This window comes from Electrona antarctica (genome assembly GCF_951216825.1).
Source record: "Electrona antarctica genome assembly, chromosome: 23".
Classification (NCBI taxonomy): Eukaryota; Metazoa; Chordata; class Actinopteri; order Myctophiformes; family Myctophidae; genus Electrona; species Electrona antarctica.
The window spans coordinates 1,968,374-1,981,851 of record NC_136804.1 but is presented as its reverse complement, the minus strand read 5'-3'; the positions used below and the strand labels follow the sequence as shown (position 1 = coordinate 1,981,851).

Sequence of the window (13,478 nt, the reverse complement as noted above, 5' to 3'; positions counted from 1 at the left end):
ACATGAGATTGGTGGTTCTGGTTGCTGAAAACATTTACTCATACAATACAGTATATATTATGTACAAACACCGCTTGCTTCTCCAGCAGGGAGAGAACCGTCACTGTGTTGACTCACTGCACATGTACATTGCATCAAAACAAATGCTGCAGGTGTCAAATGTCTCAAAAGTTCCACGACAGCGCCTATTGCAGAGTCATTTGCAGAGTCACTTTCTCACGTCGAGGTTCCTTTTCATGAATACCTTACCTAATGTCAAGTGGGCTTTGTGTAAAAGTTTCTCAGCATCATTATGATGCACACAGTCTTTGTATAGCCCATATGGACCCAGGACTTTTGCAACAAACATCTACGTTTTGTTTCTGAAAGCCGGACACTTCCACTTCACATTCTGTGGGATTTTACAAACGTAACCACTTATATATGTGACCAGGTTTGACTAAGAGACTGCCATCGCGCAAATTACAGCTTTTCACCAGAGGAATGAGTTAATAGCACAGGCAGACTCTTAACATACTAGAGCATGTCTGAAATAAGTGTCAGAGCTGAAATCGACATGTAAATATGAAATAAATGCCCAAACATGTAGCTAGGTGTAATGTTAGAGACCACAGAAGTGAACCTTTCAAGCCTGTTTTCTCAACTTGCTGTTTTCTGCAAGCCATTACTCTATAAGCCATATCTCCAAAACTGGTGGGTCAAACTGAACAACCAATATGTCAATTTGAAGCTATGAGTCCCTGCTTTCATATGACATGAAAAAAAACGAAAATTCTAAAAAAAATCCAATGGCAGTCCCTCAGTCAAATTTAGTCACATATACCGGAGTTGTCTCTGTACTTGGACTGTCTACAGTGGTGGAAACTCTACACACCAAATATCTTTGCCATGAATAGCGTTGTAAGCTTGTAGATCGGCTATGTTTGGCTAATGCTGCCCCATAATATGGATGCAGCGGTTCAAGTGGATTGACCCCTCGTCATATCCCATCCCCTGGGTTGCCGTCGTCATTTCTCTATAGTGAACAACATTTGGTGCAATATAAATACAATCGATTATTATCATAATCATCATCATCTTAGAATATAAGAATTGTGGTCCAAAAATAAACAAACTGTCTCTGCAATATAGAGGGTATGCGCGTGACATCATCATCAAACCAGGAAGTTATGCAGGAACACCTACTGAGTGGCAAAAAACTACTTTCTGGCCTTGACAGCCCATACATACAAACAGAAAAGTCATATCTGATTGCATTAAACAACATTAAACTATGTTAAACTCACTTTGCCTGTTGCTTTGCCACTCGATTTGCCACTCGATGTGCCATTCACTTTAAGCATGCGCACACTCTATTGTTGGGGAGGTGGCTCTGTATCGTTTACGACAATCAGTCACTCTTGATACTCAATACACATTTGCATTGCAATATTTAAAAAAAAAAGTCTGCTGGGAATTCAGAATGGGGAAAAAGGAAGGATGTGGAAATGACATCAGACTTCGGTGCTCTATAGGCTAAGAGGTGAACATTTGGAGAAAATAGCAGATCTGCAAGCTCATAAAGCTTGCCGATTGGCTGGTACCCCAGTCAACTACAGTAAGTATAACTAAAAAAACATTGCATGGATGCACCTGGGAGGTATCCTCAGTGATGTATCCTGAGGTCAACAGGGTTTCGGGTCTCTCAACCCTCATACCCCTCACTCAGGCGACCCAGCCGGGAGTGATCAAGTCCCGACTTACGTCCCAGTTCTCAACGTTTTTGGCCGGGGACCCCCGAAAATGCTTTGGCAACGTCTCGGGACCCCCGCCCCGCCCCCTCCCGACCCCCAATATAAATTGACTGCTACAATAACCTTAAACCATTTTGGGCGGGAACCCCTTTTGGTGTTTTAAGCATTGTTATAATTTAGCTATTTAAAAATAGCAGATCTACAAGCTCATAGCGCGCCACCGAGTGGCGCGCTACGAGCTTGTAGGTCTGCTATTTTTTTTAAATAATTTGGGGGCCCCCTAAAATAATTTGGCGACCCCCCGAGGGGTCGCGACCCACGGGTTGAGAACCCCTGTACTATAGTATGGTTGAAGTGACACACACACACACACACACACACACACACAAACACACACACACACACACCCCCCCCCCCCCCCCCCCTCCCAGGATGATCAGTGGAGTCTCATTAGAAGGCTGCCAGTCTCCCCTTCGTTAATATACAGCAACTGCCATTCATTTCCATCTCATCTAGTCATCCGACTGCATTCTTTTCCCACCCACTCCTTTCATGTGTTTGTGTCTCTTCATCTTTCTTGCTTTGACTTTCTAGCACTCTGACGTTTATCGGAATGTGCTTTTCAAATAAATATCGCTGAGTTCTTGTCCATATGTCTTTTTGTAAAATAAAAAGAATAATACAGTGTATGACTGACATTGAATCACATGTATGTTTAGGTACTTACACAATGGGTGGAATACTTTTTTCCCAGTAAATATATTTCCAATGATGCTATATTCACATGATTTCTTTACCACACGTTGGTATAACTCAGGACCCCCATATATAACTGTAAAGAAATTACAAAAATAAAATCCATAAATAATTGTATGTGGTATAAAGTGCAATAGCACAGGAAATAAGTATTGAACACACCAAGAAAAAGCAGTATACTTAATGATTTCATATGGTGCCTTTCCATGCCCATGTAATTTGTATGTCTACCTCCTATCTGTTGTTATCAAGCAGTCACACAAGAAACATATCATATAAAAGCAAAGAGCTCTCTCCAGACATTCGCAACCCGATTGTTGCTCAGCATCAGAATGGAACTGGTTACCGACGTATTTCAAAGCATCTGAATATTCCAGTAAGCACCGTTGGGGCCATTATCCGCAAGTGGAAGAAGCATCACTTCACCATCAACAGGTGCTCCTCGCAAGATTTCTGACCAGGGAGTGAGAAGGATGGTCAGAAGAGTACTCAAAGAGCCAAGGACCACTAGGATAGGTCTCCAGAAAGACTTGGAGGCAGCAGGTACAAGGTGTTACAGAGAAAACAATAGGCAATGCACTCCACCGCCAAGGCCTCTATGGGCGCTCAGCACGCAAGACTCCATTTCTCAGGAAAAGGCATGTCGAAGCTCGTTTAAAGTTTGCTAAACAGCATTTGGACAAGCCTACTGAATACTGGGAGAATGTTGTCTGGTCATGACGAGACCAAAATTGAACTTTTTGGCTGTCATACTACACACCATGTTTGGAGGAGAAATGGCACTGCGTGACTGCGCATCACCCGAATAACACTATACCAACAGTGAAGTTTGGAGGTGGAAACATCATGGCATGGGGTTTTTTCTTGAGATGAATCTCCTGCCATCCACCAGGATGATGAAGATGAGACGTGGCTGGACCTTCCAGCAGGACAACGATCCAAAGCACAAAGCAAAGGAGACTCTCAAATGGTTTCAGAGGAAGAAAATCAAGGTGTTAGAATGGCCCAGTCAGTCACCTGACTAATTGACTTAATCTATTGAGACCTGGAACGCATCCATGTCACGTTAGCGTTTAACCACATTAACCATTAACCCATTTTGGGGCGGGAACCCGTTTTGGTGTTTTAAACATTGTTATAATTTAGCTATTGAAAAATAGCAGATCTACAAGCTCATAGCGCGCCACCGAGTGGCGCGCTATGAACTTGTAGATCTGCTATTTTTGAAAAATCGTTAAAATGTGCCTCAAATCTTTCCGAAAATTGTCATGATTTAGAAACTTTTTTTTTTTTAATTTCGACGTCAGGCCTGAATGGGTTAAACCCCATTGGAAATGTGTGGAAAGAACTAAAGAAAAGGGTTCAACAGAGGGCACCAACAAATCTTCGAGATTTAAAGACAATCTGTGTGGAGGAATGGGCCCAAATCACACCTGAGCAGTGTGGGCGATCAGTTACTTCATACAAGAAGCGTCTTGAAGCTGTCATTACAAACAAAGGCTTCTCCACTAAGTGTTAAATTCATTTCAGTTAGCGTGTTCAATACTTTTTTTCCTGTGTTATTGCACTTAATTCGAGCAAGAAAGTACTGCCGAAGCAGACAAACCCGCAACAGGTTAGAATAAAATTCTTACGGTGCAAGGCTCGAATAATTATACAAGTTGAAATGAAGAAAATGCCAGCACTCATTGTATGTCCTTTTGATATTAATTTATTTACCTCTGACGTTGATAACGAACGCGTTTCGGCCTGTGTGGCCTTCGTCAGCACTTAATTCCACATAATTATTATTTATGGACTTGAATGTTGTGATTTCTTTTCATGCGTGGATTACTTGAGTTAATACCAATGTCTGGTAGAAATGTCCTATCAATTGCATCTTTGGAAATAAACGTACTGAGAAAAAGGTTGACGTGTTCAATACTTATTTCCCCCATGTATGTGTGAATGTGCCTGCCAAAAGTCCTTGTGCGCAAACCAGGATTTGTTTGTGTGTGAGAGTTTGTGCGCGTGCGTGCGTGCGTGCGTGCGTGCCAATTTCTGACAAAACACTCACATCCAGGTGTAATCGGTTGGTCCAAGTCCCAATAGCTCTGTACTCTGCAGTAGACCCATCGGTGCTCTGGTATTGGAAGATGTCGTACCTCCCTGGAGCGTCTCCATTCTCGTTGAACACCACCGGCGTACCCGCACTTCCTGGAAAAAAGCAAAACAAACATGTTCAACCACTTCAACTATATATATTAGTTGACCCTGAGTCCCTCGGGGCTCTATACAGTACTAGTGTCGTTTCTACATTTTGCTCTACATTAAATACAGCAGTTCCAATGTTGCCTGCTCATTTCTGCTCATCGCTACCAGTTTCACTTCCTCTATAATGTACAGTACTGTCCTCTCTCTCATCTGGATTCAATTGGAATCCTGACATGTGCATTACAAGTTAAACAAATGTGACCAGATTTGACTGAGAGACTGCCATCGCGCAAATTCCAGCTTTTCACCAGAGGAGAAAAACTTTTTTTCCCCTTTTTTTTCGAAAAATGAGTTTATAGCACAGGCAGACTCTTCACATAGTAGAGCATGTCTGAAATAAGTGTCAGAGCTGAAATCGACATGTAAATATGAAATAAATGCTTAAACATGTAGCTAGGTGTAATGTTAGAGACGACAGAAGTGAACCTTTCAAGCCTGTTTTCTCAATTTGAGGCTATGATTCCCTGCTTTCATATGACATGAAAAAACAAAAATTAAAAAAAATCCAATGGCAGTCCCTCAGTCAAATTTAGTCACAAATGCTGTTCACTAAAGACCTGGACAGATGGGGAGACCTGCCATTGAACAAACAGTCTATATATCAACGGTTACTATCAGAATATAGAGCTATTCAACGCTACAAAATATACAGTATATTATACACTGTATGTTCTCACACAAGTCAAGCTTGATATACACTTTTTTGTCCACCCACCTGCTATTTTCACATGCAGAGCAAATAGCACACCTAATCAAGTGAGACAGCGTGCGACCACGTTTAATTCAGGCATTGGACTGATGCAAAACTGCTCATGTGTTTCTTTTCTAGGCAATTTCTGTGCCGTACCTAGCTTCTCTACGTATGAAGATCTTGGTGGGGCAGCTTCCATTTGTCCTAAACTTTGTTGAGCTGTTTAGCAGCTAGAAAGAATATTGTTTAGGTAATTTCACCAGGCAAGTGAAATACTGTGCTGAGGTTAGGCCTGGAGTAATGGCGTTTCCGTGTGACGTCGGGCCATAGTTTTCTCTGAGTGGGGAATATGTCACAACTGCTTTATGCTCAGAAAACATTAAGAAAGACGGAGCTCCATTTATTATGTGTGGCTGCTCCGTCTCCTCCAGGGGTCGTTAGCAACTGCTATGTGAGGCTAAGACGCATAAGACCATTATTTAACACCATCAAAACAACTTATATTGAGCAGGGGAGGATTAACCCTTTGTGGTGCCCGGTGCTACGACCCGTTTCCGTGCCCCCCCCCCCGGACCAAAGATTGACGCTTCACCGGCGCGCTTCAGAGTTTTAGTGCTCCTTCAGCAGCCTTGGCTCTACATTTCAGTGGTCTTGCGGCGATAGTTCAGTCTTCTTTCACTTCTTTCTCCTCGCCGTGTGGATTCAATGTTCTGTGTGGACTGACCTATTAAAGATCTCGCCCCCCCTAATTGAAAACTCGAAACTAAACTAAAAGAATGGCTGACCTCAAAATACAACTCAGCATAGTTTAACAATCACAATTTAGGCATTTAGCAGACGCTCTGATCCGCAGAGCTATTTACAGTAGGCAAGGACAACACATGGTAATACATCAAATGCATAGAAATACGGTAGTCATCTTAGGATCATAAGTATCATGCAGATTAGTCATATTATGCAGTTTATGCTCTTCTCTATCCTATGATACCCATAATGATGAGCCTGCACAACCAAGTTTTTCCACCCACCTTACTTATAATGTATGACAACATTATTTATAATGTTATTTCATTAGGACTCTTCAGCTCAGGATTGACCATTACCATTTATTGCAAAGCTATTGCATTTAGTTTGGCGGTGTGGCTCTGCTCATGTGATATTACAGATTACCTGTGCAACATACAGTTGGAGGCCATCGATATTGTCCTTTTCTTTTTGCTGAGGTTTGCGTGATCTGCGCAAAAGGAACCCCTTTGTGTTTTAAACATTATGTTATAATTTAGCTATTGAAAAATAGCAGATCTACAAGCTCATGGCGCGCTACGAGCTTGTAGGTCTGCTATTTTTGAAAAATCGTGAAAATATTTATTTCAGAAAACTGGAGGATTTAGAAGGATTTTTTAAAATTTTGAGGTCAGGCCTAAATGGGTCAAATGATAAGGGACAATATCGGTGGCACCCAACTGTACATGAACAACCTTCAATGCCATATATACATGATGCATATCACATATAGAACAATCCACAAATCACTTTATCACAGAATCACCCATTACAGAACTATAGATACCACATACAGTATCATAGCACAACCCATTAATCATAATCACAGTATCACCCATTACAGAACTAAATGCCACAGGGAGGAGGCCAAGGAGGTGGAGGGAATTTGAACGCCGACATCTGAACAACTATACTGTCTCGGCTAGCATGTAACGTGAACGCAGAATATAGTGACTGCTTAAATGGACTGCCTTGACGTACTGTGGGCGTGTGTGAGTTAGCTTGAAGCGAATGAGAAACAGACTGATTAGTGGGAGTATTAGAAGATAATTAGAAGTATAGCCTCCTGCCTTCTGTGGCCAAAGACAAGGACAAGTCTTGGCATGGACATTTTTGTCCGTGTGTGAACATGATGACCCCTGGATAGAATAACTGCTAAATTATAATAAGAATAAGATAGTTGTGTGTCTTAGGTGTTCTGTTTTCCTTAACTTCTGTAAACCCGCTGGTAAGCACATCTCTTCGAGTATGAAAATATTGGAATAGGCCGGTATACAGTATTGAGAAAGTGACAGTGGTACAGCAATACTAGCCTGGCTAATAAGCCAGACCGAATCAGCCGTTGGCAAAAAACAATTGCCTGCCGGCGGATTACGGTCTGGAGAGGCTCAATTGTACGCCCATTTCCTACACCAGAGAACTGGTGTGGCCAATCGGGACACGGTATGCAATATGGGCGGGCTTTGGTACAGTGACGTTCAATGCTTGAGACCTTTGACTGACAGTAGCTCTGACCAATTGCGTCAAAGAGAAAATGTTTGAACCAGCCCCCCCCGGGAAACAAGATCCACACACAGCATCTCCAGACTCAAATACCACACAGTGTGATTTGAGTCTGGCTTATTAGCCAGGCTACAGCAATACAAGCATGGAGTAGAACGTAATGAAGAGGAGGATATAGAGAGAAAGTGACAATTAAGTGGCATAGCGTAGCAGGCTCCCTCGCTTAGCACTTACTTACTTACTTACTTAATCCTCTTGGTTCCCGGTGGAACATAAGGCTGCGACTATCTGCTTCCATCTGGTCCTATCTGGTTCCATCTGCTTCCATATGGTCCTATCTGGTTCCATCTGGTCCCATCTGGTTCTATCTGCTTCCATCTGGTCCTATCCTGCGACTATCTGCTTCCATCTGGTCCTATCCTGCGACTATCTGCTTCCATCTGGTCCTATCCTGTCCTATCTGCTTCCATCTGGTCCTATCCTGTGCAGCATGTCGTGCCTCCATCGCCCCATGTCAGATTTGCCATCTTCAGCTCTGAGGTCACAGTTCTCCGCCAGGTTGTTTTTGGCCTCCCTTGTTCGAGTCGTTTCCTCTTTCCAGATGGGGTCCATCTTAGGGCTACTTTAGGAATGCGGTTTGTCTTTAGGTATACAGGTCCTCGTTGGAGATCTATTCTGGCCAAAAGATGCGACATATCTTCCGGAGGCACCCAAAACTGACTTAACGTTGCTGTTATAGTTTGATCTTCGTTTTTAGGCTGTATTGCTTAGATTTCCAGATGGTCGTCTGGAGGCTTGCAAATGTGCTGCGAGCTTTTCCGAGCCTTATACTGATGCTTAGCACAACCACAAGAAATGTAAGCAATGATAACAGAGAGACAGACACACGAATAGGAGTGAGATAGATACATTGAATACATATAATAACGTCGCTCTCTCCCACTACCACCTGAAGTCATAAGAGGGAGGGAGGGATGTAGGTATGTGGACGGACGGACGGACGGACGGACGGACAGACAGACAAGATTTTGTGTTTATTGATTAAGTTTGATCTCACTCGTCGCCACCGTCTCAAGTTGAAACACCGCTATGAAGTTTCTGAACCAATCAGAGCGTTGCATCCCTTCAGGCGATGGGACGGTAGCTAGGGACTGTTGCTATGCTATACGCAGCAGCGTGGTGTGTGTTTGTTTACAAATCAAATAGACGGCGCACGGCCCCGGGGAGTTATTGGCCTTCAGAATAAGAGCATTGAATGCATTGAAAAGCAAGGTCGTGGGCCTGGTGGAAGAATGTACTATTAATTAATACCTGCAGGCACTCAAAGAGTTAATGGAGGATACAGGGCGACTGTGGAGAGGTAGTGGAGAGGTGGTGAGACAGAGTGATGGGAGTCATGGTGGACAATGGAGAGATGAGAGGTGTTGGAGAGGTGGTGAGACAGAGAGATGGGAGTCATGGTGGAGAATGGAGAGATGAGAGGTGTTGGAGAGGTGGAGACAGAGAGATGGGAGTCATGGTGGACAATGGAGAGATGAGAGAGGTGTTGGAGAGGTGGAGACAGAGAGATGGGAGTCATGGTGGAGAATGGAGAGATGAGAGGTGTTGGAGAGGTGGAGACAGAGACGAGTATAGTGCCTGCAGTGTGCAGAGAAAGAGAGATGAAGAGTTAGTGGAGAGCTGGAGAGACAGGGGAAGCAGCGAGCAATCGAAAGGGGAAGAGAGGAGTGCGAGAGAGAGAGAGAGAGAAAGAGAGATATTTATACGGATAGAGGGAATCGATAGAGAGATAGAGGGCGAGCTCTGCCTTCCTGATTGCCACCAGAAGTGATGAATGAAGAGAGTTCCCCGTGGGAACCACGGGGAAACCATTAGCACTGCTCCCTTCATACGGCACACACACGCACGCACGCACGCACGCACGCACGCACGCACGCACACCATCATGCCTTCCGTCAAACAGACAAGAGCAGTGACTCTTGGACTATATACTGATGTCTGCACAGCACTTTCCAATTCTCTCTGTCCTGATTCATCTTTTTGCTGTTTGCAGTTTTCTTAATTTCTCTTTGCCCTCCATCTCCCCTCTCTCTCTCTCTCTGTTAACCAAGAGTCAAACATATACCTTCCTCAAGCCATTATATTCTTTTCCCCGTCTATCCTTCCTGTCCCTCTTACTTCCATTGCTTTTTTGTTTCTCACTCTCTCCCTTCACTTACTAGCCAGCCCCTCCTACTATATCCTTCCAACTGCTTGCTGGCGTCCTCCCAAGCCTTTCCTTCTCTGTATATTTCATATCCATGCCTATACCCATGGCTGCCTTCCTCTTCCCTGACAGGCTGAGAAAAACCCGCCGTACTGACCAGAACTCACTAAAATAACTCTTTGGCACATACAGTACAGCATTTCCTGCAGCCATGTCAGTGCTGCAGCGGTGCCTGTCAGTCATGTGGTGTGTGTGTGTGTGTGTGTGTGTGTGTGTGGGGGGGAGGGGGGGAATCAGCGTGGGCACAGGCAGATATCGACACACCCCGTTGACAGGTTCACGCTTCGCTAGCCGTGACCTTGGAGGAAAAATTAAGTTCTATGCCTCGCCACTGGAAAACACAGAGCGCTCCCTGCCTGTCTCTGTGTGTGCGTGTGTGCGTGCGTGCGTGCGTGCGTGCGTGCGGTACGTTTTGACAGCAGCTAAACACTCAAATAATGCCTGATGTGACATGGGAATCAATAGGAGAGTCAGAATAGTTGAAGATGGCTATTTTGATGTCTTCTGAAGAGACAAGTGAAAGGTTAATCTGCTGCCGCCGAGGGGGGGGTGGTGGTGGTTGTACTTGGCTTTTGAGTGGTATGCCAGTGCTTACGACGTACTGTAGGTGTAAAAACATTACCTCAGTAGTGGTTGCCAAACGTTTGCCTTAGAGCCCCCGTTCTTACTTGCAAGCAACGCACACACATAATGCACATGCGTGCATGCGTGCGTGCGGTGTGTTAGGCATGCCAAACATTAACAACACTTTTGACTCCTCAAGGCAAGTTCATTTAAATAACTTTGAGCACACACACACACACACACACAGGAGAGCACACTCTGGCTGCCAGCGGTCAAGTGCAGAGAGAGAGTGCAGCATTTCTTTTCAGGCCTTCATATACACCAGGCAGTGAGTGGCTGATTAGTGATTGGGTTGCACCCTTGATCAATCAGTCACTCACTGCCCTGGTGTATATACTAGGAATTAAAGGACAATTCCAGACAAAATGTTTTCTTAGCTTAACTCTTTCCGCGCCAACAGCGCCAGATAGTGGTTGGCGCAGAATGCCACGGTTTTCAGCCCACGCGGTTCAAATTTGAAGCGACACCCCCGGTATTGACCTACTTCCGGGAACACAGAAGCATATCAGGGGCGTACGTTAGATCCATGTGTTGCGATCATTCACAACAGCTGCAACAGAAACAGAGCAACAGAAACAGTGCGGGCGGGGCACTAGCATATAGAGTAATAAAAGGATAGAGACCGAACGGGAGCGTTAGCCCCGCCCCTCCCCCCCCCGGCTATTAATTTCCAATGGAAGTTGCTCAGTGGCGTTTTGAAGCACCCGGAAGACTGCCAGAAGGACAATTATAACTCAATGGCTCGAGTGAGCGGAAGTTAAGAACCGGACCTCAAATTTGAGGTCCTGTGGGATGACGCACGTCACACAAATGACGTCATGAACGCCCGTCCACCTCGATGAACGTGCTGCAGTTCTACTTTCCGCCAGCAGGTAGTGGCAGCTTCAACGTTGGATAGCCTTACTGGGGGCTTGGGCCCTTAGCAGCCGTGTCTAGGCACCGTAGCGATTCCAAAAATGAAACACAGCTAGGCTTTCTGACAGCGAAATCAAACGCCGTAAGACGAGCCTACTCATCATGAGCGCCCCACGTAATTAATTCATAGGATGACAAGTATACAGTTGGGTGCCACCGATATTGTCCCTTATCATTTGACCCATTTAGGCCTGACCTCAAAATTTAAAAAAATCCTTCTAAATCCTCCAGTTTTTCAAAAATAGCAGACCTACAAGCTCGTAGCGCGCCACGAACTTAAGCCCAAAGAAATGGGTTAACTGTCCTTTTGCACAGATCACGCAAACCTCAGCAAAAAGAAAAGGACAATATCGATGGCCTCCAACTGTACCTGTCAATTGCAACGCATGATGTGCTAATGTCAAATCATCATTAAAATCGTAGTGTTTCGCCAATTATCTACTTGGCAGGAGACCAACAAAATGCGTGTGGCCTTGGGTTTGGTTACCATTTAATGGGGATTGAGCCGGATTAGATACACTCCATGGATACACCAGCTAGAGCAATGACTGGACTATGGCCATTGTTCTGTGGTGGTTTTCCATGATTAAAACGTGTCCTTCATCTGCTAAGGTTGTCCTCGTCTTATTTTAATTTCATTAAGACTAATCAATGTGTCCTTTCGTCACCCTGCTCTCGCTCTCTGCCAGCACCATATTGGCTCTCCGTTTTAGTTTTTGTCCTTTGGCTCTCATTTCTTTCTATCTTCTACTCTTTTTCATACTCGCTCTCCCCCTCTCTCTCTCTCTCTCTCAAATAAAACACAAATAAAACACAAAAGCAAACAAAAACTACAGTATGGCTGCCCTCAGGGTATATTCAAGACTTAATCATTCTTAATCAACATGTTTTTTAATCTTTTGGCACCAGTACCTCTGCACCAATAACTATCTGAGCGCAAACTAAAACCCCATTGGAATACAACAGCAGTGTGTGTGTGTGTGTGTGTGTGTGTGTGTGTGTGTGTGTGTGTGTGTGTGTGTGTGTGTGTGTGTGTGTGTGTGTGTGTGTGTGTGCAATGCATGCATGCGTGCAAATGTTGGGACTTCCTCGTTCCCTTAGGTCTCACAACTGAAGGGTAAGTCTAACAACTGACACAAATTGTATTCAAATCCCATTATCCTAGGAGAGAGAGAGAGAGAGAGAGAGAGAGAGAGAGAGAGAGAGAGAGAGAAAGAGAGAGAGATTGGAACTGGAGCAGAGAGCAGAGGGGTGATGGCAGCGAACTGAAAGGAAATATAGAATTCCCTGTTGGTCGTTGACACCACATTTGAGATGCTGAAGCATTTACATTCAACAGTCAATAAAAACAGCCTCCGGAAACAGAGAGAGAGAGGGGGAGAGAGAGAGAGAGAGAGAGAGAGAGAGAGAGAGGAGAGAGATGGGGGGGTAGGAGTCACACCCACTAAGAGTAAAACTTAGCAGGGTGTCAGTCAGTAAAGCCAAGAAAATTACTTCTGTCCCCGTAACCACTTTCAAAGTGTTTTTGGCAGGCATCCTGGGCCATACATCCCCTCGCCAATTGGCACAACCCTAGAGACCACCAGCATCTACCATTAATTATCACGACACACAAGCACAATAAAGACTTCTACTACAACGGTCGCAAAAGGAAAACAAACTGTTTTTGACAATTCAGTGCCTTGGACAGCGACCATGGTCAGGCCAGCTGAATTAACACTGCATCTTTTCACATCACAACACAGAACAAGCACATAATCAACTTTACCGTTTACTTTAATGTTTACTAAAAAATAATCATTTTGTAATAGAAAAAAGAAAAATACATTTTCTATAGGGCTGCTGGTTAAAAACTGAACCTCATGAGTAATACAAAAAGTGTGCCTGCCTGCGGTCAGTGATCCAGAAGCAGTGAGTGCATTCTCCGGCAGCGGCAGCGGCCACGGCAGTGATC

At 44.4% G+C, this 13,478-nt stretch overlaps 1 protein-coding gene across 6 annotated transcripts in view; it reads right to left on the bottom strand.

Annotated features, from left to right (window-relative positions):
- grm8a (glutamate receptor, metabotropic 8a) overlaps positions 1-13,478 on the bottom strand; it is a 439,481-nt gene that overhangs the window by 46,218 nt on the left and 379,785 nt on the right. For all 6 annotated transcript variants that reach the window (XM_079494665.1, XM_079494666.1, XM_079494668.1 and 3 more), the window contains one exon: positions 4,546-4,685. In XM_079494665.1, the coding sequence (XP_079350791.1) occupies positions 4,546-4,685 (140 nt within the window). The remainder of the gene's footprint in view (positions 1-4,545; positions 4,686-13,478) is intronic.